Source organism: Phascolarctos cinereus, unplaced genomic scaffold, assembly GCF_003287225.1.
Source record: "Phascolarctos cinereus isolate Bilbo 61053 unplaced genomic scaffold, phaCin_HiC Scaffold_726;HRSCAF=1367, whole genome shotgun sequence".
NCBI classification, from domain to species: Eukaryota; Metazoa; Chordata; class Mammalia; order Diprotodontia; family Phascolarctidae; genus Phascolarctos; species Phascolarctos cinereus.
Window position 1 is genome coordinate 110,770,727 of NW_027556098.1, and position 25,869 is coordinate 110,796,595.

General features: G+C 38.6%; 1 protein-coding gene across 3 annotated transcripts in view; it reads left to right on the plus strand.

The window, feature by feature from the left end:
* POGLUT1 (protein O-glucosyltransferase 1) overlaps nucleotides 1-25,869 on the plus strand; it is a 41,833-nt gene that overhangs the window by 5,885 nt on the left and 10,079 nt on the right. The window contains exons 1-6 of one of the 3 annotated variants that reach the window (XM_020985867.2): nucleotides 10,385-10,775; nucleotides 12,176-12,266; nucleotides 14,034-14,177; nucleotides 19,112-19,247; nucleotides 20,493-20,614; nucleotides 21,721-21,780. In XM_020985867.2, coding sequence (XP_020841526.1) covers nucleotides 10,697-10,775; nucleotides 12,176-12,266; nucleotides 14,034-14,177; nucleotides 19,112-19,247; nucleotides 20,493-20,614; nucleotides 21,721-21,780 — 632 coding nt within the window. In that variant the 5' untranslated portion in view covers nucleotides 10,385-10,696. Of the gene's footprint in view, nucleotides 1-10,384; nucleotides 10,776-11,009; nucleotides 11,130-12,175; nucleotides 12,267-14,033; nucleotides 14,178-19,111; nucleotides 19,248-20,492; nucleotides 20,615-21,720; nucleotides 21,781-25,869 lie in introns of those variants that run through there. The other 2 variants (XM_020985868.2, XM_020985866.2) reach the window with 2 other exon arrangements.

Consider the following 25,869-nt stretch of genomic DNA (forward strand, 5'->3'; position numbering starts at 1 on the left):
CAAGAGAACCGTGAAAAAGGGCTTTGTGAGAAACAGATAGGGATTAAAAAAAATCTTCACAGGAACAGGGAAGGAAACAAATATATATATATATATATATATATATATTCAAGATAAGAGAGGAGAGGCAAAACAAAAAGAATGCTTTTAAGTCTTTGCCTTGAAGAAAGATTGCTATGTAATGGCTACCCATGTTACATTTTAGAAAAGGTATATAGAATGATTGTTTACCTTTGACTTTTGTACATTTTCATGTTCTAACACCTAAGTTAAGTGGAGAGATCTGCAAATAAATAGAACTATTGCATATCTCTGTCTCAGGAATGATTCTGTGTACTTCTCTTTATCCAAGGGGAGGAAGTTTTATTTTAAATGCCAAAAATTCAGTGTTTTAAAGCAAGAGTATGATATAAGAGGGCTGATATATTAGAGCCCTGTGTCTGTAAAGGTGGAAAAGAGTTCTACCAGAAAAAGAGAAACCACCAGAGTCAATTGGACTAAACACCCCCTAGCCTGATGGAATTATTTCTTGCTGAACAGATTCCCCTCAGTTTCCAGAAGGAGAAACACATGACCTTGGTTGTGACTTTCCTGGGCCTCTTCTTAACCTGTAGACCTGCAAGACATGTGCATGTTCATGGTCAGGGCTTTCTGAACAAAATATAGCTCACATCACCTGCTAAATGAAGTCGTGGTACTCTATGTTGAGTCTGAAAATGTTCTTATTCTATAAACACAAGGGTGGCTAAGAACCCTTTACTTAAGTACCACAAACTCTCCAAGCTCCAGTTATCAGACATTAGCAACTATTAACATATATTCCTATTTTCTCATCTCTACAAAATTGTTATTTAGGAAAAAGTTTTATTGATTCCATTTATTTTTATATTAGTCATGCTCCTTTATTGAGACCTACTTTGCAACAGAAACAGTTAAGTAAAACTAATCAATGCCATAACTACATCTATAGTCCACCGCCATTCTACTGAAAGGATGGAAGTTTGTTTCCTGTCTGTTACCTGGGAACAAGATTAGTCATTCTAGTTGTTTTATGTTTCGCTTGCTTTTAGTGCTCTTTTTGGTTAACATTAGTCATATATGTATATATTTATATTGTTACATGGCTACATTAGTCATATATGTCATAATCATGACTAGTTCTACTTCATTTTGTTTCAGTTCATTAGGTTTTCCTGTGTTTCTCTTAATTTTTGATATTTATCATTTCTTTCAGTATAATAATACATTATATTCACATACTATTTATGTTTAGCCATTCCCCAATCATTGGGTACCTACTTGTTTCCAGTTGCTACCACAAAAAGTACTGCTTTGAAGTTTTGTTATATATGGAGCCTTTCTTCTGTCTTTGCTTTCTTTCAGGTATATACTCGTTAGTGGGATACCTGGGGTCAGAGGGTCAGTAGTTTAGTGACCTTTCTTGCAGAGTTCTAAATTGTGTTCAGGAATGGTTGGACCAATTCATACCTCCAATAGGAGTGCATTAGTGTGCCTATCTTCGTCCTCCAACAGTGACTATTCTTGGGGCAGCTAGGTGGTATAGTGAATAGAGCTCTGGCCTTGGAATCAGGGAGGACCTGAGTTTAAATCTGGCCTCAGACACTTGACACTTATTAGCTGTGTGACCCTGGGCAAGTCGCTTAACCCCTTTGCCTCACCAAAAAGCAAAAAAAAAAAAATAATAATAATCATGACTTTTCCTCTTATCACCTTTGCTAAGAGGCCTTGGAGTTAGAGAGATTTGGGTTAAAGTCCTAGTTCTGACATATAGTGGCTTTGTGATTATCAGCTAGTCATTTAATCTCTTTGTGCCCCCAGATAACTTCTTAATAAAGTTACATAAGATTTACCAAATTTGATTGGTAAAGACTTGGACAGATTAATACCAAAGAAATCATAGATCTGGACCCCCATAAAAATAATCTTTGCCATTATCATGGGTGTGGAATAAAATACACAGAGGTGTTCTAATCTGTATTTCTCTTTATTGTTAGTAATTTTTTCACATAATTGTTGATAGTCTGCAATTCTGCTTTTGAAAACAGTTCATATCCAGCCAAGCTGAAGCAGTATGACACCCTGAGAAATGCCCTAGTGAATCTTATCTTATAATAAAAACAAATAATGGATACAGTGAACTTCTTGGACGCTATTCCTCTAACAGCATATGCAACATTCAACCCACATAGTCCCCCGTGACAGAGAAAGAAGAGTGGTACATTACTTACTCTCTTTTCTAGGATAAAAATTGGAAATGATTGACCAACAAGCATTTTCAAATACCTGCAACTAGTCAGGTACTGTGCTAATCATTTTTGTTGTTGTTACTCATTTGTTTCAGTCAGGTACAATTCTTCATGACCCCATTTGGGGTTTTCTTGGCAAAGATAACTGGAGTGGTTTGCCATTTCCTTCTCCAGCTCATTTTACAGATGAAGAATAAAGTTCATCATTAGGGATACTGAAACATAAGTAAAACAATCCTGGCTCTCAAAGGCCTTGCATTCTCTCAGGGGAGACTCTCTTTCTTTCTCTCTCTCTCTTTCTCTCTCTCTCTCTCTCTCTCTCTCTCTTTCTCTCTCTCTCTCTCCATATATATATATATATATATATATATATATATATATATATGTTTATACATACAAAATAATTTTCTTATATATATATACATATATATAAAACAGGAATTTATAGAAGATCCTAGAGCCACTGAAATTTATTGGGTAGGTTGGTGAGATGGTTAGAACTACACTTTAAGAAAATTATTTTGGTGGCAGAATGGAGGATGGATTGGAGTAGGGAGAAATGATGTAGGGAGACCAAATAGGAAGCTATTACAGTAGTCCTGTTGAGAGCTAATGCAGGTTTGAATTAGGATAGATACAGTGGGGTGGGGGAGGGGGAGAAGAAGGGAATATATGAGAGATGTGGAGTAGAAGTGACAAGAATTGGCAACTAATTGAATATTTGGGCTGAATGAAATTGAAGACACCAAGATTATGAATTTGGGTAACTGAAGTATAGTGGCACCCTTGAAGTAATAGGGAAATTCAGAAGAGGTGAGGAGGTTTATTTTGTTGTTGTTGTTGTTGTTGTTTTTGGAAGGAGAAGATAAGTTTGTTTTGGATGACATGTTTACTTTGAGATGACTGTGGAACATCCAATTTAAAATGTCCATTAAGTAGTTTGTGATGTAGGACTAGAACTAAAGAATGAGATGAGATTAGGGCTGGATGTATAGATCTGGAAGTCAACTGCATAAAGATGATGATTAAACCATGGGAACTGATGAAATTGCCAGTAAATGGCTATGACATTGATGATGATCCAGCAAAGGGGATTCAGAAGGAGTGGTTAGATAGGTAGGAAGAAAACCAAAAAAGAACAATATCTTACAAACTCAGAAGCCAGAAGGAGAGTGTTGTCAATAGTGTTAATTGATACAGAGAATAATAATAGAAATTATAAGGACGCAATTGGATTTAGCAATTAAGACCTCATTGATAATTTCAGAGAGAACATTTTCAATTAAGTGACAAAATCAGAAGCTAGATTCAAGAGGTTTTAGGAGAGAATAAGAAGAAAGTACAAAGGTGCTTTATTCAGTTTTTTGGTGTTTTTTTTCTTTTACATCATTATACTTATTGTGTATATTGTCTCCTATTTGTTTCATTCTCTATTCATCTTCCCATGTTTTTCTGAATTCTAAAGAATTCGTCATTTCTTATAGTTACATGGTATTCTATTATAGTTCAGCCAGTTCAAGTTGCTCAGCCACTTTACTAGTCAATGGACACCCACTTTATTTCCAGTTCTTTGCTATTCCCTAAAAGTGTTGCTATGCCTAGTTTTGGTATGTATATGGCCTTTCCTTCTGTCTTTGACCTCCTCAGGGTATATGTTCAATGGCAGGATTTCTGGATCAAAAGATATGAATGGCATAGTCATTTTTCTTGAATAATTCAAAACTATTGGACCAGTTCTTAGCTATACCAGTGATGTATGACTGTGCTTGTCTTTCTGTACTCTTCCAACAATAATTTTATTTCTATCTTTTGTAATTTTTACCAATTGATTGGTTGTGAGGTGAAATCTCAGTGTTGTTTTCATTTTCATTTCGTTGATTTGGAGCAATCTTTCAAATGGTTGTTAATAGTCTATAATTCTTCCTTTGAACTGTTTGTTCATCACCTTTGATTATTTGTCTATTGGGGAATGACACTTGGTCTTGTATATCCTAGATATATGATTTTTTCAGAAACATTTGATGTAAAGTTTTTTCTCAACCTCACATTTTATCCCTCATTCTAGCTCAATTGATTTTTTTCATGTTTTACATGAAACTTTTAACTTTTAAACATGTAAACTTTTAGTTTAAAATTTTTTCTTTTATCAAAATTGTCTCTTTTCTTTAAGTGCTTTTTAGAGGAAGCATTATGTAGTGGATAATATTCTGGCCTTAAAGCTGGAAAGACCAGCATTCAAATCTCATCTTGGAGAGTAGCTTACCTTGACCAAGTCACTTAACCTTAAGTGTCTCAGGTAACTCTCTCAGATTTATCTAAGTCACAAACCAGTTATTGGTCCTGGTGGAAGAAGATTCCACATCTACACTTACTTCCCAACACTGAGGCTTTAAAGCACAGATCTTTCTTTTATGCCCACCTCTCTGCCTTATTAATTTAAGAATTCCTCCCTCCAGCTGTTGTTGCAAAAAGCACATCCTATTTTCTTCTCATTTTTCTGAACAATGTGTTTTTTAAAAATACTTGTCATATATGCATTTGGGATATATTGTGGTATATGGTATAAAATGCTAATCTAAACCTAATTCTATGTAAATGCTTTCTATTTTCCTAAGCAGCTCTTATCAAATATGGAGTCATTCCCCAGTAGGTTATGTTCTTGAATTTACTGAACACTCCCCTATTGTTCTGGGTTACTTCAGGCTTTTGGTCATCCATTCTTTCCCACTAATATACTTTTTTATTCATTAAAGACCACAAGAGTTATAATTGTCACTGCTTTATAATATAGTTTGGGATCTAGAAATACTGTTTCTACTTTGATTCATTATTTACCTTGAGATTCTTGACTAAGATAAAGTAATATGTGAATTCACAATAGAGAGAAAATAAGAGATTATCAGATACTAGTACATATACTTCATATTCTAGAAAACCTGAAAATACAGAGACAATGTATAACTATCTATAAAAGATATAAAATACTAGAATGAACAAACCATGAAATTGAGATCCTAAATAATCTAGTAATACAAAAAGAAAGTGAAAGCTATAAATGAACTACCAAAAGGAAATGAGGTTGGAGGCATGATCATGCTCCAGACAGATTTACAAGTAAATTATATAAAATATTTTGATATAAGTTATTATGATTAAAAAAATTATTCTCAATTAATTGGGAAAGAAAACACTTTACCAAATTTATTATGAGACAAATATAGTCCTACTACTCAAACTAGGAAGGGACAAATCAGAGATCAAGAATTATAGATCAATCTCATTAATGGACAGATGCAAAAATTAAATAATATCATAACAAAGATACTACAGCAATATAAGATGTTTCAAAATGAATACAACTAAGTTGGGTTTATGCCAGGAAAAAAAAAGGTGGTACAAAATTAGGATAAAAATTTACATGATCATTTAAACCAGAGGTAGCAATCATGTGACCTGTGAGGAGGGAAGTAAATTAAAATGTAACTGCAAAATATTAACAAAATAAACCACAATAAAACATAATTTATAGTACATTTAAAAACTAAGTCATTATGCAGCCTACAGGGATATTTGTGTATGGACTTGTGGCCCCCATTTCTATTTGAGTGTGATATCACTGATCTAAACAACAGAAAACATAAGATTATAGTGCACAGAAAAAAAAACCTTTGAAAATACAGCACTCATTTACGCTAAAAGAGAGAACTAAACTAAAAAGCATCAACATGGGTTAACCTCAAAGTTTTTTTAAAAGCATATATATAAATATATAAAAAGCATATATATATTAAAAGCATATATGTATGCATATATATACATATATACACACACACACACATATATATATGTATGTATATAAAACTAGTATTATTTTCAATGGAGAAATGTTCGAATCTTCTCCCTTTGCCTTACTATATTTGCCTTCAGAAGATAAAAGCAGTAGTGCAGTAAGACAAGAGAAATAAAGACAGAGGCATCAGTTAAGAGGAGACTCAAATTTTGCCTAATTTAAGGAGACATAAAGGAGATATACTTAGAAAGTTTCAGAATATCAGCTAAAAGATGCAATTGAGATTACTTCTACCTTTAGTAGAGTAGGCAAGATATGAAATAAATCCATAAAAATCATCAGCATTTCAGTAAAGTAATATAAAAATCAGAAAGGAATAACAAACACATTTCATTCAAAATAAGTGTAAAATTTGGGAATTAACCTATCAACAATTATAAAAAACTTCAGAAAAATAAAGGAAGACAAATAATTGGAGGAATGTTCATGTTAGGCTCATAATAACAATGAACACATGTGGCATGTGAAAGATGAAATGACTGAGGAAAACAAAGATTTGATCTTCAGAGCGTATCAATTTATTAAGCAATGCATGCTAATTGCCCAACAAATCGGGACCAGACCCTTTCCTCAGCTTAGGGCTGGACCTCAAATATCGGGGGGAGACAGACTTTTATACATTTAAAAAATTAAATAAGGCCAATTAATTAAAAGGAAACAATATTAGGTAATTGATTTCTAGGGATCATTTAAATAATCAAGGGAACATGGAAGCAATACCTGATTGATCAGAATGGGGCCAGTTTTCAGATAAGACACATGGGTTGTTTGAGATGTACAATTATGAGAAAATTCCTTGTATCATTCTTTGAATCTGACTGAGTATCTGATGAGCATAACCTTCTAGGTCCTTGGTTAAAGGTTTCTAAACAGCAGGGAGAGGAGGTCCAGTTTCCCAGCCATGCAAGACTAGGTTCAAACAATGGGATAAGATTTTCTCCCAATTCCCACAATTGAGTAAAGTTTTCTCATAAGAAAGAAGTTGGATTAGACCTATAATTGAATAGAAACTAAGCTAGCTCCAGAATTGAGTCACAAGATCGAGTCAATGTGGTTCACTCTATTCGCAAAATTTTTTGCTGTCCTTGCTGGCTTGCCCTCTCCCCCCATAAATCAAAGAGGGAAAACTGAGGGGATTAGGACAGCAAGTGGTTAATTGTGACTCCATCTTGTGACTCAGTTTTAGAGCTAGCTCAGTTCCCTTTCTATTCAATCATGGGTCTAGTCCAACTTCTGCCTTTTGAGAAAACTTTATTCAGTTGTGGAAATTGGGAGAAAACTTTATTGCCTTGCTTGAACCTAATCCTGCATGGCTTGGAAACTGGACCACCTCTCCCTGCTGTTTAGACACCCTTAAACAAGTACCTAGGTAATACTGACCAGAAACCCATTGAGATCCATATATTGATGAAAGGAGTTTTCTCATAATTGTACATCTCAAGCAATTCATATGTCTTATTTGAAGACTGGCTCCATTCTGATTAATCAGTTATTGTTTTCCATATTCCCTTGATTGTTTACAGACACTTTGGGGAGTTGAACACCTCTCTGATTTCAGGGAATTGCATTGGTTCACTCTCTACCTCCCAACTTGGAAAGTCCCTAATCTTTCATCCAATTAGAAATCAGATTTCCTAATGTTATAGTTTCCTTTTAATTAATTAGTCTTATTTGATTAATTGTTTTTAATGTATAAAAATCTGTCTCCCCCTGTGTTTGGGATCCAGCCCTAAACTGAGGAAGGGTTCTGGTCCCAATTTGTTAGGCAATTGGCATATATTGATTAATAAAATTGATAACACTCTAAAGATTGAAACTTTGTTTTCCTCAGTCATTTCATCTTCCACACGCCACACATGGTACCAAAATTAATTTTCAGATTTCATGCTATCCCAATAAATCTATCAAGGGGTTACTTTATAAAACCAGAAAATCTTTACGAGTTTATGCATGCAACAAGGATTTTCTTGGCATAAACATGAGAAGGGAACTGATAGGCTTATATAGGTGTTATGTTTTTTAATAGATCGCATTTTTACGATCACGTAACTGAGAAGTGTTGAGAATGTAGCACCGTGCTGTTTTTATCATTTCCTGAGTTCAATAAAGATTTTTATTTGGAGCAAAATATAGCCTAAGGCTCTCCAAAAAAAAGTGTTTCTCATATATGTTAAGATTATACATAGTGGTGTGCTGGTAAATATTTAACAACTGTCTGGGGGGGGGAATGTGTAACACAACTTTTAAGTTTAACATGCATTATTAACATTTTCTCCATCACTTTTAAGTGTAGACAATCAACAAAACAATACTATAGGGTTAACTTTGACCCACTGAGTACAGCCATTATTTGAAGTGTTAAGTAGGGAAAGATATCTTTGTGAAAAGTATTTACTGGTCTCATGGGAGATGCTTTGGTCCAAAGAAAATTGATTTCCTATTGGTGAGGTTCCATATTCTTCTAAATGAAAGTGGCATCATACTAATTTTGTCAGGCCCTAGAACACTACAAAAACCCCTTACTGAAAATCTGCAAGAATTCTGAAGAGATAAGTCTAACCACCAGTACTAGAAAAATAGGGAAAAATTAACTGCCCAGCTTTAGGACATGCACCTGGATAGGCAGCTCATTAAATTAATCCATCAGTACATTTAATTAGCACCACAGGTAAATAATGACCCTGATCCTTGATTTGAGTAGGAGAAAGAAATCAAAATTGATTGCATTTGGGAAACTGTGCAGTCCTTTCAATGATCCCAAACTGTTGACCATTGCAAAAGCCTGTCTCTTTATCACCAAAATTCTATCAGTCATGCTTTATTCTTATGGATCATAGAAAGCGTGATCTCAGGAATTAAAATGACAGAAATCCTCAGGGCAATAGAATACACTTGATGACCACAGAGAAACACCCTAGTTCAAAGCTTCAGTACCTTTGACTTAAACTATTGCAATAGCATCCTAATTAGTCTTGCTCAATCTCTCTGGTCTCCAGTATATTCTTAATACATCAGCCAAAGTGATATGAAAGCCTGATCAAGGCACAGGCCTCCTTAAAAAGTTCCAGAGGCTCTCTCTATTCCCTATAGGATAAAATCCACAATTCTGTGTTATTCAGAGTCCTTCGCAACCTAGCTGTAGCCTATCTTTCCAGGCTTACTGCACCATACTTAACATGCATTCCAGGTAAACTGTTCTAAGTACAGGACATTGTATTGCCCTCTTGTGTTTCTGTATGGCGAGCAGAGAGGAGAGGAATTATGCCCAGGTACCCAGTGCCTGAAATGTGTTTCCCCCTTAGCTCCACCTCCTAGAATCCCTGTCTTCCTTTGAGACTCAGCTCAAGTGCTTCTTGCCTTACCTGCTGAGATAGCTAGGTGACAGTGGATTAGAGGGATAAACTTGGACTCAAGAAAACCTGAATCCAACTCAAGCCTCAGACATTTAGCAGTTGTGTGACTCTGGGCAAGTCACTTAACCACTGCCTGCCTCAGGAAAATGGGGATACTAATAGAACCCATCTCCCAGGTTTCTTGTGAAGATCAAATGAGATACTATTTGTAAAGTGCTTTGCAAATCTTAAACCACAAGTAAAAAAAAAAAGATTGTTGTTCAGTTGTGTTCTACTCTGTGACCCCATTTGGGATTTTCTTGGCAAAAATACTGGAGTGGTTTGCCATTTTCTTTTCCAGCTCATTTTACTAATGAGGAAACTGAGGCAAACAAGGTTAAACTAGTGTCTGAAGCCAGATGAAATAAAAAAATGTCTTCCTAACTCTAGGCCCAACACTCAATCACTGCGAGACCTATTAGATTATGATTATCAGTCTCCTTCCCCATCAAAATTACCTTGTTTTTACTTTGTGTATTTATTTATTTATTCATCCATTCATTTATTTATATGTGCACGTTGTTTCTCCCTGACTGTGTGTAAACTCCTTGAAGTCAGAGACATTTCATTTTGTCTTTCTATCCCCAATATCTAGTACAATGCCTAGCACATAGTACATACTTAATAAATGTTGATTAATTAATGTGGAGGTTGATGCAGAGGGAAGAGTCAAGGATAACTCTAAAGTTGCCAACCTAGAGGTTGGAAAGTAGGGATGCCAACAGTAGGGAAGGTGAATGCATGCAGATGCACATGTGGCAGTGGGGGGTGGAGGTGGTTACAGATGGCTAAAGGGAAGCTACACATGCTCATTCCACCTGGCTTTGCAAACCGCTAGGTCTCCAGCGTCTTTAGCACCCTCGTCAGCTTCGTAGCGCTGGAGGAGAGCTCGGAGGAGCGAGCCCAGATGTGCCTTATTACTCAGTTACTTCTGGGTGGAATCGTGATTATCTAAATTCTCCCACGAGCCACGGAAGAGGCTGCAGCTGGTAGGGCGGGGGGACCCAAAACCCAGCATCCGAATAGTCCTACGCCAGTTAATAAACTCGGGGCTCCCGAGAAGCCCCCCGGTCCCCATCTTTGTGCGGCCAGAGCGCAGCCCCACGTCGGCCTGCCCCTCCGCCGCCATCTTTGTGCGGGGCAGCGCTTCCGCCCGGGCTACTGGAGCGGGTGCGGGGCTTTCCCCGATGGCTCCGCGGCCGCCGTCGTGGTTGCTGCTGTGGCTGCTGCTGCTGCTGCCGGCGACTCAGCCCAGCCAGGACTCAGGTGAGCGGCTCGGAGGAGGTCTGTGCTCGCCTCTTAGGAGCTACGGCTGCCTCGCCGGGATCGGGATGAGGAGGGAGGGTCCCGGCTGTTTCCCGCCTCCATCTCTCTCTGGACCGGGGCTGGAGCTGGGGCCGGAGGCTGAGGGGACTGTGGGCAGGGAGCTGGGGCTGGGGCAGGGGTGGTGCAATCCCTGAGTCACAGATCGTTAGAGCTGCGAGGGGCCGTCTGAAGTCACCTGCTTTCCCCCTCTCTTTTGGAGTGGTCGGTGCCGCACGGACATGACAGGACTTGGTCCGTGGCACAACGAGCGGGCAGCAGAGCCGGAGCTGAGGCCGACCTCCTGCCAGTCCCTGGGTCAGCCTGCTTCCCCGAACACTTCGCTGGGGGGAGGGATAGAAGGAGTGTGACCAAAGGAGCCGGTGTGAAACGTGGCTCCGTGTGGGCTGAGGTAGTGCTTGTGAGCTGGAGGGCCCACGGAAAGGGTAACGAACTCCCCAGTGCCCAGGACCCCCGGGTGAGATGAGTAGATTGGTTACACCGGGACCCCAACGCTCGTGACCTCGCTGCTGTGCCCTCCTCGGCCTTGGATCTGTCGGGGGTCTCTAAGCTAGGCTCGTTGGGACAAGCATCCAAAGGCCTGAGGCTTAGTTGGTGTTTTTCTTCAAAGGATTTTGAGAACAGAGGGCAAAGGGAAAGAAGTGTTGAAGTTTGGTAGGAGTTTAAATAAATGTCTGTGGTTCTGTGATTCAGTGTGACAACCAGAATGAGAGGGCTTATGTGAGATGAGGAGGCTTGATGACTTTCTGACAAATGGAGACATTTAGGGCTGGTGGAATTGCTGGAGGAAAATGATGCATAACAATAGTAAACAGTTTTTCCTCCTGCCTTCCCCACCCCAGCTGAATATTTATAGGCTTATACATTTAGAGCTGGAAATGGTCTTAGAGTCATCTAGTTCAAGGCTTTCACTTTATAGATAAGAAAATGGAGAATGAGAGAAGTTTTGTGATTTGCCCAAGGTCGCACAGATAAGGGGTGGGATTAGAACCAGTGTTTCTGGATTCTAAATCCCAGCCCTGTATGTTTTGGCTATCCCTCACTTCTGTGCAGTTGCTTTAGTTAGTAGGGTGGTAACTGGGCAGTGGACAGAGTGCTGGACTTGGATTCTGATAGACCTGAGTTCAAATCCTGCCTTTCACTAGCTGTGTGACCCTAGACAAAACACTTAACCTCTGTTATATGTAAAATGAAGATTGTAGTAGTACCTACCTCCCAGGGTTGATGTGAAAACTAGATGAGATAACTTCTGTAAAGCACTTTGCAAACCTTAAAGCACTACATAAATGTTAGCTATTATTATTACTATTATTGTTCATCTAGCTTTGACTTTCCTTCTTTAGGCCCAAAGTGGAAAGAATTCATTGACCAAATTAACAAGTTTGTAGAGAGCTACCAGCCATGTCGAAGGGAAAACTGCAGCTGCCACCTTGGGTGAGTTTTCTTTCATGCTGCTTATTGCCTGGCACATTTTGTTCCTTGCCCAAACATTGGTTGTGATGTTTAATGAATCAGTCATACATATGTTCTGAGCTTAATCTCTTTGGAGATTTAGAACCCATAAATGGAGATCAGAATGTCTTTTCAGGCAACTTTTAATAAAGTGCTAGACAAGCCTCAGAAATGAATGTTGTCTTTTCAGTTGGTTTTTACTGTTACTATGGACCTTAGAAATGATCTGTTTCAATCCCCTTATTTTTACAGATATGGGAAACTCAGGCCCAAGGGTTTAAGTCATTTGCCCAAGGTAACATAGCTAGTAAGTGGCAGAACCCATATTTAAATCCAGGTCTTCTAACTCTTAAATCCAAATACTTTGAATCTAGAACTTAATAACTTAGTAGTGGGGATAGGGAACTTCTCAGTATTTAGGCACTTAGCATCCTTTTATCCACTCTTCGGCAAGTATCTTTCGAAAGATTTAAAACAAACGGGAAGACTGTATTATCCTCACCTTTCAGAGAGAGTGTAGAAAATAGTTTTCTTCTGGGTGAGTTATTGTGACTATCTCATTCAGAATTCAGTCTCTTAAAATTTGATGAGAGCTTCGACCAGTGGATTACCCTTTGTTTCTTTCTTTAAAAAAAAAAAAAGATCAGGCATTTAAATATGGAAGAGGTAGATATGGAATCAAAAGGCCTACATTCAAAATGCTGCAGGCTTCCAGTGGGCCAATCACTTCGCTGCCCTCTATCTTAGTTTCCCTGTAGTAAAATCAGGAGTTGGATTAGATGACCTCTAAAGTCCCTTCCAGCTCTAAATCTAAGACTACCATAAGAATGAAGAGAAAAAAGTAGTATTAGGCATCTTTCCTTGCTTTCCTAGAGCTTGTAGTCTAGTTTAATAGACCAGGGTGGAACACAGCAAATAGAAGACAGTATTATATGATAAATAACTAAGTGTTGGATTGCATTTCCGTAGCTCACAGGAGGGAGGGGTAACCTGTGGCTGTGAGAGGCAGAGAAAGGTTTCATGGAGAAGGTGGGACTTCAGCTGAGTCTAGAAGGCTATAGGGTAGAGAAAGGCATTTTAGAATGGGCTATGAGGTTCAGCTTCGGGGTGGGGGGAGGACCATAAATACGTTTGCTTTTTATTTGACTTTAAAGTTATATTTATCATCTAGCAGCCCTTAATTCGGGGGTTCTTACCCTTTTTTTGTTTTATGGACCCCTTGGGTAATACCTCTTCTCAGAATAATGTTTTTAAATGCAGAAAATAAAATACATAATATTATAAAGGAAAACAATTTTTAATGAAATGCAGTTATCAAAATGTATTTCAGAAGTTCACAAAGCCAGAGTTAAGAACCCTTACCTTAATAGAAGAAAAGTTATATGCATACAAAATACAGGCTTTGTGTCCTTTTCCCCTTCCTCAATGCAGTCTCTAATCCTAACTCCAATACTTAGATTCTCAAATGGTTTGTCATCTCAACGTTTCCTCTAACAATCATGATTGCAGCTTATCTGTGCCTGCCCATCTTATGCTGTTCCTGTTCACATGCTCCCAAAAGTTCACCACTGGATCCAACCTGTATGCCAAAGGTCCTTTTTCCACTGGTTACAAGACCAGTGAAATATTTGAGCTGTCCACTTGCCATCCCTACTCATACTGCATGACAGCAAGTGTGAAAAGTGGGAGAAGACAAAGTGGTGTCTTCCCCGTAGTTTATACCCATTGGTGATGTTCATTCTTTTTCAGTGTCATGGAGAAGGATTTGGCCCCCTTCCAAGGAGGCATCTCCAAAGAGGTGATGGCCAATGTGGTTAGCCGGAAATTAGGGACACACTATCAGATCATCAAGAACGAATTGTACAGAGAACACGATTGCATGTTTCCTGCAAGGTAAGAGACACATAGAATATCTACCTTCTGGCATTGATACACATTTTATTATAGTTAAACCCAGTTTCTGTGAACTGTCCTCATGTTTCACTGATTTTATAAATGATAGCTAGCATTTATGTTTACAGAGCATTTCCTTTGACGTATCACTTTATCACATCATGGTGTCTGGCACATAGTAGGTGCTCCATAGATGTTTGTATGAAATGAATAAATCATTTCATCTAGTCCAGGTGACAATTCTGTAACCTAGGTGGTTTAAGTGATTCTTATTTTTCGGGTGAGGAAACAGGCACAGAGAAATTAAATGACTTGTTCCAGGTCATTCAGCCAGGTAGTAAGAGGCAGAGCCAGAGCTAGAACCCAGTTTCAGAATACACAGATCACTCCTTTGGCTGGTTTCCTTTTCCTTCCAATTTATTCTCTATTCTTCCTCACCTTCAGTCCTTCAGCACTCTATGATTTCATTGGTCCACTGATGCACAGTGCAGCTCTTATCACTTAATAGGTCTTCAAAACTTTTTGGTAGTAGAAGAATTCTAGTTTAGGAAGAGCCTCTTTGAACTTAGGTTGGTCCTCACATAACAGACACGTGATTAACCACTGGCCCATGCTCGAAGCCTTTCCAGCTTGGGAGGACCTACCAGAATTTATATTCTCCTGGAATACCCTTCAGGCACTCACTGTCATGTCTACAGCATGATGAGGTGTGAGAAAATTCTCTATCTGCAAGAAATTGTTCTCCTTCCCATGTCAATAACTTGGTTTCTGGGCCCTTTGTTAGGCCTCTGCTTTCAGTAAGGCACAAAGATGAAAAAGCCTTTGCCTTCAAGGCGCTTACACTCTTAATAGGATGGCTGACAGGTACACAAACAAGTGTGATACAGGGTAGATTGTGATAAATGTAAAGGACAGATCAAGAAACCACTTCAGCTGAGTATAAACAGGTTGTACCAGAGCTAGGCCTGGAAGGAAGAGAGACTTCAATAGGTAGGCATGGGAGTGGTCTGCGTAAATGAGTGGAGGTAAGAAGACAGATAATAGTTTAATGTCAGAAAAACAAAATCATGAAAGGGAAATAAAATTGGAAAACTAATTGCAGAATACTATGCAGTGCCTCAAATGCATATCTAAAGATGTTGTATTTCCTCCTACAGACCATAGGGAGCCCCCTTCTGTGGTTTTGAGCAGAATAGAGATGTGGTCAGCCTCTGTTGTAGGAAGCTTATTTTGGCTGTAGTTCGTAAAGGCTCAGGGGAGACATAGAGGCAAGGAGACCAATTAGGAGGCTATTGTAATAGACCAGGTAAAAGGTGGTAAGGGCCTGAACAAGGGCGGTGTCGGTATGAGTGAAAAGAAGAGAGAGAGGGAGAAGGTGACAAATATATAGATAGAATATACAGGACTTGGCAGTTGGTTGGATGTGAGGGAGAAATGAGAATCAAAGATGATGCCATAGGTATTGAGCCTGGTTGATTGAGAAGATAGTGGAGCTGTCCTCAAAAGTAGGGCTATTGGGAGAAGTAGGTTCAGTGGACTCAGGGTTGAGCTACTCAAGGAGATATATGGGTCTTTGCCTATCATTCTGTTTGAGGCATTACCCTGAAGAGAAGCAGATGCCAAGTGTTTCCCTAGCTCCGCTCTTGGCAGTATTATACCATGAAGCTAGATTGTGTCTGTCCCCATTTTTTCCTGAGGTCATCAACAAGTGATGAGCTAGTTTGTAATTCTACCTGTTCCCATCCATATAGAAAATATCTGCGGGGTGTTGACTGACCAGACATGGCAAGCAGGCATCCAGAGGAACTAACAGGAGAGTGTCAGGTTAAAGGAGTGTGTGAAGTACTGAAAAAGAGTAATTGAAGGTTACTATGTGGTGACCTATGGGCATAACTGAAGCTACATTGATTTTCAGCAGCAGGCCTGAGTTGGCATGCCAGCAAATTGGAGGCCAGGGGGCAACTGGGTAGCAGAATAGGTCTTTGAATGGGCCAAGCTTTGATGAGCATCCCCTCAGTTTTTAATCTTGATTGCACTGGTTTTGTTTGTGCAAAAGCTCTTAAATTTAATGTAATCAAAATTATCATTTTACATTTAATAATGCTATCTCTTGTTTGGTCATGAACCTGTAACTCACTTAACTTCTTTAAAAATTTGGATGCTATACCACTTGGTGCATATATATTTCATATTGGTATCACTTCATTGTCTGTGGTACTTTTTTAGCAAGATATAGTTTCCTTCCTCCTCTTTTTTAATTAGATCTGTTTTTGCTTTTGCTTTGCCTGAGATCAAGATTGCTATCCCCGCTTCTTTTTACTTCAACTGAAGTATAATAGATTCTGCTGTAGCCCTTTGACCTTTACTCTGTGTGTGTCTTTCTACTTCAAGTGTGTTTCTTGTAAAAGCATATTGTAGGGTTCTGTTTTTTGATCCATTCTGCTGTCTGCTTCTGTTTTATGGGAGAGTTCATTCCATTCACATTCGCAGTTATCATTACTAACTGTGTATTTCCCTCCATCCCATTTTTCCTCCTCTTTGTCCTCTCCATTCACCCTTTCACTCCTCACCAGTGTTTTGTTCTACCATCTCCACCAATCTGCCCTCCTTTCTGTCAGCACCCCACTGCCCCATCCCCCATCTTTACTTAATCTCTTCCCCTTCCTACTTCCCTGTTGGGTAAGATAAATTTCTATATTCAGATGACTGTGTACATTATTCCCTCTTTGAGCCAGTGCTTAGGAGAGTAAAGTTCAAGCGATGCCCATCTCCCACTCTACTGTAATAGGTTTTTCATGTGAAATAATTTATCCCATTCTACATCTCCCTTCCTTCTGCACCCAGTGTACTCCTCTTTCTCATCCTTTAATTTTTTTGTCATTCCCTCAAATTCACCTTATACCTGTACCCTCTGTCTATGTATGTTATTTCTAGTTGTACTATTAGTGGTACAATTTTTAAGAATTACAAGCATCATCTTCCCATTTAGGGATGTAAACAGTTCAGCTCCATTGAATCCCTTATGTTTTCTTTTCCCTTTTTACCTTTTTAGGCTTCTCTTGGGTCTTGATATTAGAGATCAAATTTTTTTGTTAAATTCTGGTCTTCTCCTTAGGAAAGCTTGAAATCCTTCTATTTCATTGAATAATCATTTTTTCTTTTGAAGTATTCTGCTTAATTTCATCAGGTAGGTGATTCTTGGTTATAGTCCTAGCTCCTTTGCCTTCTGGAATATCATGTTCTGTGACCTTTGATTCTTTAATGCTGCAGCTGCTAAGTCTTGTGTAATCCGATTGTGACTCTCTGATATTTGAATTGTTTCTTTCTGGCCACCTGCAGTATTTTTTCCTTGACCTGATCTGTAATTTGGCTATAATATTTTTTGGAGTTTTTATTTTGGGATCTCTCTCAGGAGGAGATCGGTGGATTCTTTCAATGCCTATTTTGCCCTCTGGTTCCAGGATATCAGGGCAGTTTTCCTTGATAATTTCTTGAGAGATGCTATCCAGGTCCTCCTTTTGATTGTGGCTTTCAGGTAGTCCAATGATTCTGACCAGGCAAAAGATTCTTCAGCAAGGTCCCTGCTCTTATACTAGAAAGTTTTTTATTTGAACTTATGTTTGTAGCAAAGGTAAAGGACAGAGACCCTTTGAAGGGCGGCAAATGAAAAATAGCACGTTCTACAGTGTTTTAACTCTTCTTCTATAATGTAGCTTTTAGGAGTATGTTCATAAGCTTTATGTAACCTTCCTTTCATACACTCTGTTCTGGTATAATGCTAGGTGCATGGTTGGGGATAGGGGACAGATGGGGAAGAGAATGAAAAAACATGTTGAATCTGTCTTCAGAAAGGCAGAGTTATACTGTCACTATTTTTATATGGCCCTTGCTTCCCCAGCATACTACTTTACAAATAATAAGTGCTTAATCAATGGTTATTGAATGACTGGTATAGCCATGTTTTTGAAACTAAGGAATCTCTAAGGAAACCTAAACATGGTACCTTATGATAATATTTATGATAATGTTTGGCTCATAAATTGATTTTAATATTGTCTTTGTATTCAGGTTGCATGTGATGGAAATTGAGGGTGGAAGTGGTCTGTAAAGGCTGTTGAAAGTAGTGTGAAGGATAGAAGAACACCTTGAGAGTTTCATAATTTTGAAGTTAAAATGGTGGAGTTATACTACAGCTTTAAACCAAACTTTTGGGTAAGGTAGAACATGACGACTTAGGTTTCAAATCTAATCATAATAGTAATGATAATTCCCATTCTGTTGGCCTGTTAAGGTTTAGAGTACTTCCCTCATGACAACCCGGTGCAGTACATAGAACAAGTAGTTTCTCCATTTTATAGAAAATTGAGGTTAATTGACTTGCCCAGGGTCACCTAGCTAGTAAAGGTCAGAGTTGGGATATAGAAAGTTTGAGCTAGAAGGAACTGTAGAGATCATCAAATCTAGTCTCTTCATTTTACAAATAAGGAAATCGAGTCCCAGGGAGTGATTTGATGAAGATGAGAGTGAGATGGTAGAAGAACCAGTACTAGAGCCCAGTCCTTGCTGCTGTACCCTGCTGCTTGTGCATCTGTGGATGGCACTTACTGAGGACTCCTTAAAACTGGCAGACTGTGAGAAAACTAACTGGGGAGAAGTGCCAAAGCAGAGCAAAGGATCGGTGTTTGTCCAGGAAGACTTGTAGTAAGGGAACCAGTTGATGAATAATTATTCAGCAACCAGAACAGCTTATCCCCAAGAAGATAATATGCATAATTGTATAAAGTGGAATAGGTGCTGCTTCCTGAACATTAACCTTCTCAGCTGCTGAGTAACATGATCATGTTTCTGCTCTTCCTTGAGAGCCTAATAGGGACCCCACCTGAGTCTTGGGGAAAGTGTTGCTATGGTGAATTTGTGTTATTTATGCTTGGCAGGTGCAGTGGTGTAGAACACTTCATTTTGGAAGTTATTAATCATCTTCCTGACATGGAGATGGTGATCAATGTGCGGGATTATCCTCAGGTTCCTAAGTGGATGGAACCTACCATTCCAGTTTTCTCCTTCAGCAAGGTGAGAAAAAGGAATTCACGGTGCAAGGAGAGCCATCTTATAAAAGCCAATGGGAACATGTACACAAGGCTTATGATGTGCTTTATGATTACTCTCACTGTGATACGGCAAGAAGCGCCATAACTGATTCTTCCATTTTTCTGCCTGCCTGCAGTTTGCAGTATTTACTTGCATGCTCTAGAATGTGAAGTAGAAAGAGAATTTTACCATATAAATAATTGTCACATTTATTGAGTCCCCATAGGTATGGTATATGGTAGGAGCTGAATGGATTGTGTGTGTGTGTGATTGTGGTAAAGAAGGAAGAAAGAATAATTTTTTCCCCCCATTTGCACATGAGAAGTGGGGAAAGTCAAATGTATCCAGTCAGACAGTTTCATCAGAAGTAAACTTAGAAAGTGGGAGAATAGTTAGATCTTCCTGAAAAGAAGTAGGGTAGCATTCCACCTTTTTTTTGGTTATTCAGTCGTGTCTGACTCTTCATGACCCTTAGTGGGGTTTTCTTGGCAAAGACACTGCAGTGGTTTGCCATTTCATTCTCCAGCTCATTTTACAGATGAGGAACTGAGGCAAACAGGGTTACATGACTTGCCCAGGGTCACACAGCTAATAAGTGTCTGAGGCCAGATTTGAACTCACAAAGAGGAGTCTTCCTGACTTCAGGTCTGGTACCCTTATTTACTGTACCACCTAGCTGTCCCTTATTAAGCATCCCACCTTATTCTGCTGTAGGTTAGATTCTGTTTTGTTAATTAGTGAGCAAGTATTTATATTCAGGAGGTGAGAGGGGATACAAAACAAGTATATATAACATAGTTCCCGAACTCAAGGAACTTAAGTGTTGTTGGGAAGACAAGATAAATATGCATGAAGGAATTTAAAGCAAGTGTTCAGAGAAAGAAGATATCATAAATGGAATCTGACAGCCTCTGAGGTCCCTCTTATACTGAGAGTCTACACTGGTGAATATACATTGGTGAATTATTTTCTTGAATAGAAAAACCCAGAAGTTTTATGCTTATCTTTTCCATTAGTAAAACTAATTCCATTAGTAATTTAAATTCATCCATAGCCAGCTTTGCCGTTTTATTTCTAGACATTACAAAGCGGGGAACAAAATTTCTGGAACAAAGAAACTCAAAAAAATGAAGACCTTGTTGGGAAACTTGTGAAAATGACTATAGTTGGGTTCTTGTCACTTCATCCCAAGATCGTTTTAGAGTGATTTTTATGTTTCTGTTGAAGACCTCTGAGTACCATGATATCATGTATCCTGCATGGACATTTTGGGAAGGGGGCCCTGCTGTTTGGCCAATTTATCCTACGGGTCTCGGGCGATGGGATCTCTTAAGAGAAGATCTTGCAAGGTAAGATTTTCAGAGTATATTTTCCCTCTTCTATTTGTTTCCTTTGCAGAACCTATAGCTGAGAAGACAAAAGTGAACAATTTAGAAAGAAGTCATAACAGGAGTCTTAAACCAGGGAGGTTTGTCCAAGGCAGTGTTTACATGGAGCATGACTTGGGCTTTTACCCTGTTTTGCCAGTAAATCAAAATACCAACTTGGTTTATGGGCATTCATTGCACATTTGGCCATATTTTAGAGTAATAATGAAATTTACAGTACTTAGGTTTATCTAACTACTTTTGTTGACTTGTATTTTTAATTTAATACGTTTTGTTTCAACACAGCACACATTCCCCCCAAGCTCCTTATGAAGCTCATTCCATGAAAAGCTCTTGGTTTCTCAGTTGTTAACAGGAGGGATATGACCTTTAACCTTGACAGGGTGGTAGTCACATTGACTGTTAATTGTTTTTGACCAGGATTGTGTTGCCTCTATAAGGCTGACAATTTACATTGTTACAGTCATTGTGCCTGTTGTTCTTTTGGCTCTGCTTTCTTCACATTGTATCACTTCATACCACCCTTGCCATGTTGCTCTGAATTCCTCACTTATCCTTACAGTGCAGTAATAGTTTATTACATTCTCATGCCATATTTCAACTATTCTCAAATTGTTGCTTTTTTTCTGAGAAAGGTAAAAAAGCCACTTTTAAGGTGAAAAACTATAGATATTTTGTGATACAGAAAACAGAGTAGGTTAATGATACTTTTTGGAAACTCAGTAAAGCAAGAATGATTCAATTTATTCATCTGATGACCCTGTATTCAGTTTAGTTCAATAAACATTGTTTAATCAGCTATCGTTTGCTGAGCAATGAAGTGTATGCAGAGTATGAAAGGTACTAGGAGAATATAAAGTATTAAGTAAGACAAGGTCCCTGGCTTCCTGAAATTTATCTTCTAGTGCCTCCTTCCTATGCAACTACAAACATGTTCAAGTCTTTTCAATTCCAAAAAACAAATGAACAAACTCCAAAAAACTTTCCCATGCATTTTTTACCCCTTACAGTTATTATCCAATTTGTCTCCCCTCTTTTCCTGTCTGACCGGCATGTGTATATTTTAGGTCTGCAGAGAAATGGCCGTGGGAAAAGAAAGTATCCAGAGGATACTTCAGAGGATCTAGGTGAGTATGCTTGTTGGTGTCTTAAGAGTTTCCCAAATAATGTCATGAAATAATGCAACTTCAGAGAAGTAAAGAATGCCCAAAGGCATTATACATCCAAGGTAAATTCAAACCCTGTAAGAAATAAACATAAAAACATAGAATGTTAGAACTGGCAGAAAATCTAGAGAATATCTAGTCCAACCCTATCATTTAATGCAGAGGAAACTAAAAAAGGTATCATGTTAGCCCCTGACCACTTGGGCACTTTTATAAAAACTAATTTGAAGCTGATCACTATCAGCTTTCGCCTACAGAGTTTTCATATGCAGAATATGGTCTTTTACAGCTTTGGTTGGTTTTGAAGTATGGGAGGAAAAGGAGATATCCTTATGTGAGAGATGCTCTTACACATAAAATAGACACTTCTCATTTTATTGCAGACATTTCTTAAGATTGTACCCTAATAGAAGAACAAAGTCATCTCCATGAAGTATCTTACCCACCTTCTTTTACGTCATTCTGCCAGTTATTTCACATGCTGTTACCAAGTGAATAGGAAAGGTAGGAAGAATAGTACCTTAAAGATAAATGTCCTGATTTTTCAGTCTTCAGACTACAAGCCATTGAGCTTGATTTTAATTCTAGTCAAAATCATAGAACATATTATTAATGGTTTGTGAGTATTAGCTTGAGAAGCAGTCATGCCTAACTTCATTTTCTTTTATTTTTTGATAGGGATATTACTAGCTATGGAAATGTCATAATTCCTTGGTCTTCAAATTTTTTTTATAGCACACTTCTATCAGTACAAAATTTTTGAAGACTCTCTTCTCTGCTCCTCCCTTCTTCCCCACCCAACGCACATACTTAGGTGACACAGTGAATAGAGCACTGGATCTATAGTCAAGAACACCTGAATTCAATTCTGTCTCAGACAACCATTAGCTGTGTGACCTAGGGCAAGTCACCTAACCCCACTGCCTGCCTCAGTTTCCTGACTTGTAAAATGGGGATAATAATAGCACCTACTTCCCGGGTTGTCTTGAGGACCAAATGAGAATATATATTTGTGAAGCACTTTGCAAACCTTAAAGCACCAATGTAAATGCTAACTATTATTAAGAATGTGTATATATTTACTTATTTACAAAGTATGTTTATTTACTCCCTTACTTTACCACTGCCAAAGATATAGCATACTTGGCTTTTACAAATAATGTACATTATACAATTTATGAAAAAAATATAAATTAAAAAGTTGAGATAAAGATGAAACATTTAATTGCAGAGTTACTAGCGAGCCATTGGCATTTATTGAGTAAGGTAGTGACATCATCAGATCTGTACTTTAAGAAAATCACTGTGTGAGAAAAGTGGAGGATGGATTGACAAGGGGATAGACTTGAGGAAAAGAATATCAGTTAAGAGGCTGTTGTAATACAGTAGTCTGTGCAAGGGGATGTGGACCTAAACTTGGATGATGGCTGTGTAAGTAGATTAACAGGGACTTTTGAGAGTTGGGGAGCTAGAGATAATGAATTTGGGTAACTGATTAGTAGGATGAGAGAAAGTGAGGACTCCAAGAAGACACTGAGGTTGTGAACCTTGGTTTCTGGAAGCATGGTGGTGCTCTGAATAATAACAGTGAAATTTGGAACAGAGGCGGATTGGGTGGAGATAATATAATGAATGAGTATGTAATGCAGATCACAATCTACTTGTTCCTACATATTCCATGAGACCCATTCTGTCCCACCTACAAGGAAAAGAGATGAGATGAGGCTAGAATTCACTAATGATTGCAATGTTTTGTAGAGTCTGCCTTTTGAGAGGTGCTTTACCCACTAGGGGATGTGGGGTTTGGGATTGGGGTGGGGGGAATTTCCTCATTGGTACCTACAAAGATGTGCTGTGAGTACCAGAGTAGCAGTTAGGTTATAACTGCCCCAAGGAGCCAGCACAGACACAGAAGGGGGCAGATTGAGAGTTTGCACAGCACAGAGAGGAGACAGTCAAGAAGTAGATAAGAGTAAGAGGTAGTTGTACTGGAGACAAGCCCCATTATTGGCTTGTGAGGAGCGTGAGATGCAGCTCATCTTTCTGCCTCCGACTGGTTGATCATATACCCCTTGGAGTCAGGCCATGGAACTCATTTTGGAAACCATTGCCATAGATATAGCTTACTTGGATTTTATAAAGCATTTGACAAAGTTTTTCATGCCATCTTTGTATACAAGTTGAGATATATGGACTAGTCAGGGGTGGGAACCTACAGCCTCGAGGCCACATGTGGCCCTATAGGTCCTCAGGTGCAGCCCTGTGACTGAATCCAAACTTCATAGAACAGATCCCCTTAATGAAAGGATTTGTTCTGTAAAACTGGGACTCAGTCAAAAGGCCACACCCCGTACCTAAGGACCTAGAAGGCCACATGTGGCCTCGAAGCCGCAGGTCCCCACCCCTGGACTAGATAATGATAAGGTAGGTTTGAATCTAGTTGAATGATCAGACCCAAAGAATAATCATTATTGGGTGATTGTCAGCATGGGGAAAGTTCTTTCTAGGAGTGAATCCCTCTTTGGTCCTATGTCATTTGACATTTTTTAACCAAGGATTTGGATCAAGGCATAGAAGGCAAACATCAAATTTGCCATTGACACAAAGCCACAAAAGTAAATGAACAAATGGAATGTTAGTCTGGATCCAAAAAGACCCAGATGAACTAGAAGATAGGCCAAATGTTCAGTTGTTTTAGTCATGTCTGACTTAGAACCTCATTTTGGATTTTCTTGGCAAAGATACTAGAGTGGCTTGCCATTTTCTTCTCTAGCTCATTTTACAGATGAGGAAACTGAGGCAAACAGGGTTAAGTGACTTGCCTAGGGACACATAGCTAGTAAGTGTCTGAGGCTGGATTTGAACTCAGATCTTTCTTACTCCAGACCTAGCACTCTATCCACTATACCATCTAGCTGCCTAGGCTGAGTACAAGAAGATGCAATATAATAAGGATAAATTAAAAATTTTACACTTGGATTACAAAATCAATTTCTCAAAAATAGGGTTAAGTAGAGAGAAGCTATGTCTAGGCAACAATTCAAATGAAAGAGATCTGAGGGCCATACTTGAATTTGATGATTCATTGAGTCAACAGATGACCTGGCAACCAAAAAAAGCTAATGTGCTTTTTAGACTAACTGAAGGGAGGCACAGCATCAAAATGAATGAGGCGAAAGTCCCTTCGTACCATGCCATGGACAAACCACTCTGGTAGCATTGTGTTTTGTTCTGGGTGCCGCCTTATAGAAAAGACACTGACAAAACTGGAGCATATCCAGAGGAGGGCAATGAGGTTGGGTTAGGGTGGTTTAGAGATCATGCTATAGGAGCTCTGGTTGAAGGAACTAAGGCTATTTCATCTGGAGATGAGAAGTTGTTCTGTAGTAGATTAGACTTGATCTTTATTGCCCCTAATGGCAGTACTAGGACCAGTGGGTGAGCATTGCAGAGAAGCAGACTTCAGCTCCATGTAAGGAAAAATTTATTTGTAATTAGAGCTATCCAAAAGTGCAATGGGCTGCACTTTTCTATGACTGATCTTGGACAAACACTTGTCAGAGATGTCATAGAGCTGATTCTCCTGTTCAGATATGGTATATTACGTATTTTGTATTCTGAATTCAGTCATATGTAGCAAAGGTACTATACAGATTTTCTTTTGGAAACCACTGAATGTCAGGGCTGAAGGGAGCCTGAAAGATAATTTAATATAATTTCATTATTTTCAGATGAGACAAACTGAGGCTGAGAGATGAAATGTGTCTTGCCCAACTGGTATCTTGTCATTCAGTTAGTGGTAGAAACTAGATTAAAACTGATTCCAAGAAATGAATGTTTCATTCTTTTTATATATCCCCAGTGTCTAGTACACTGCCTGATAGCAGTAGGGACTTAATAAGCACTTGATTGATTGAGAATTTCATATCTGAATAGATGAAGCAACCATGTAGCATTTTTGGAAGTTCAGTGATAATAACATCACTTTTTATCCTCATGTTCAGGACACAAGCAAGGAGGAAAAAGAGGCTTGTTTAGTACTTCCTTGTT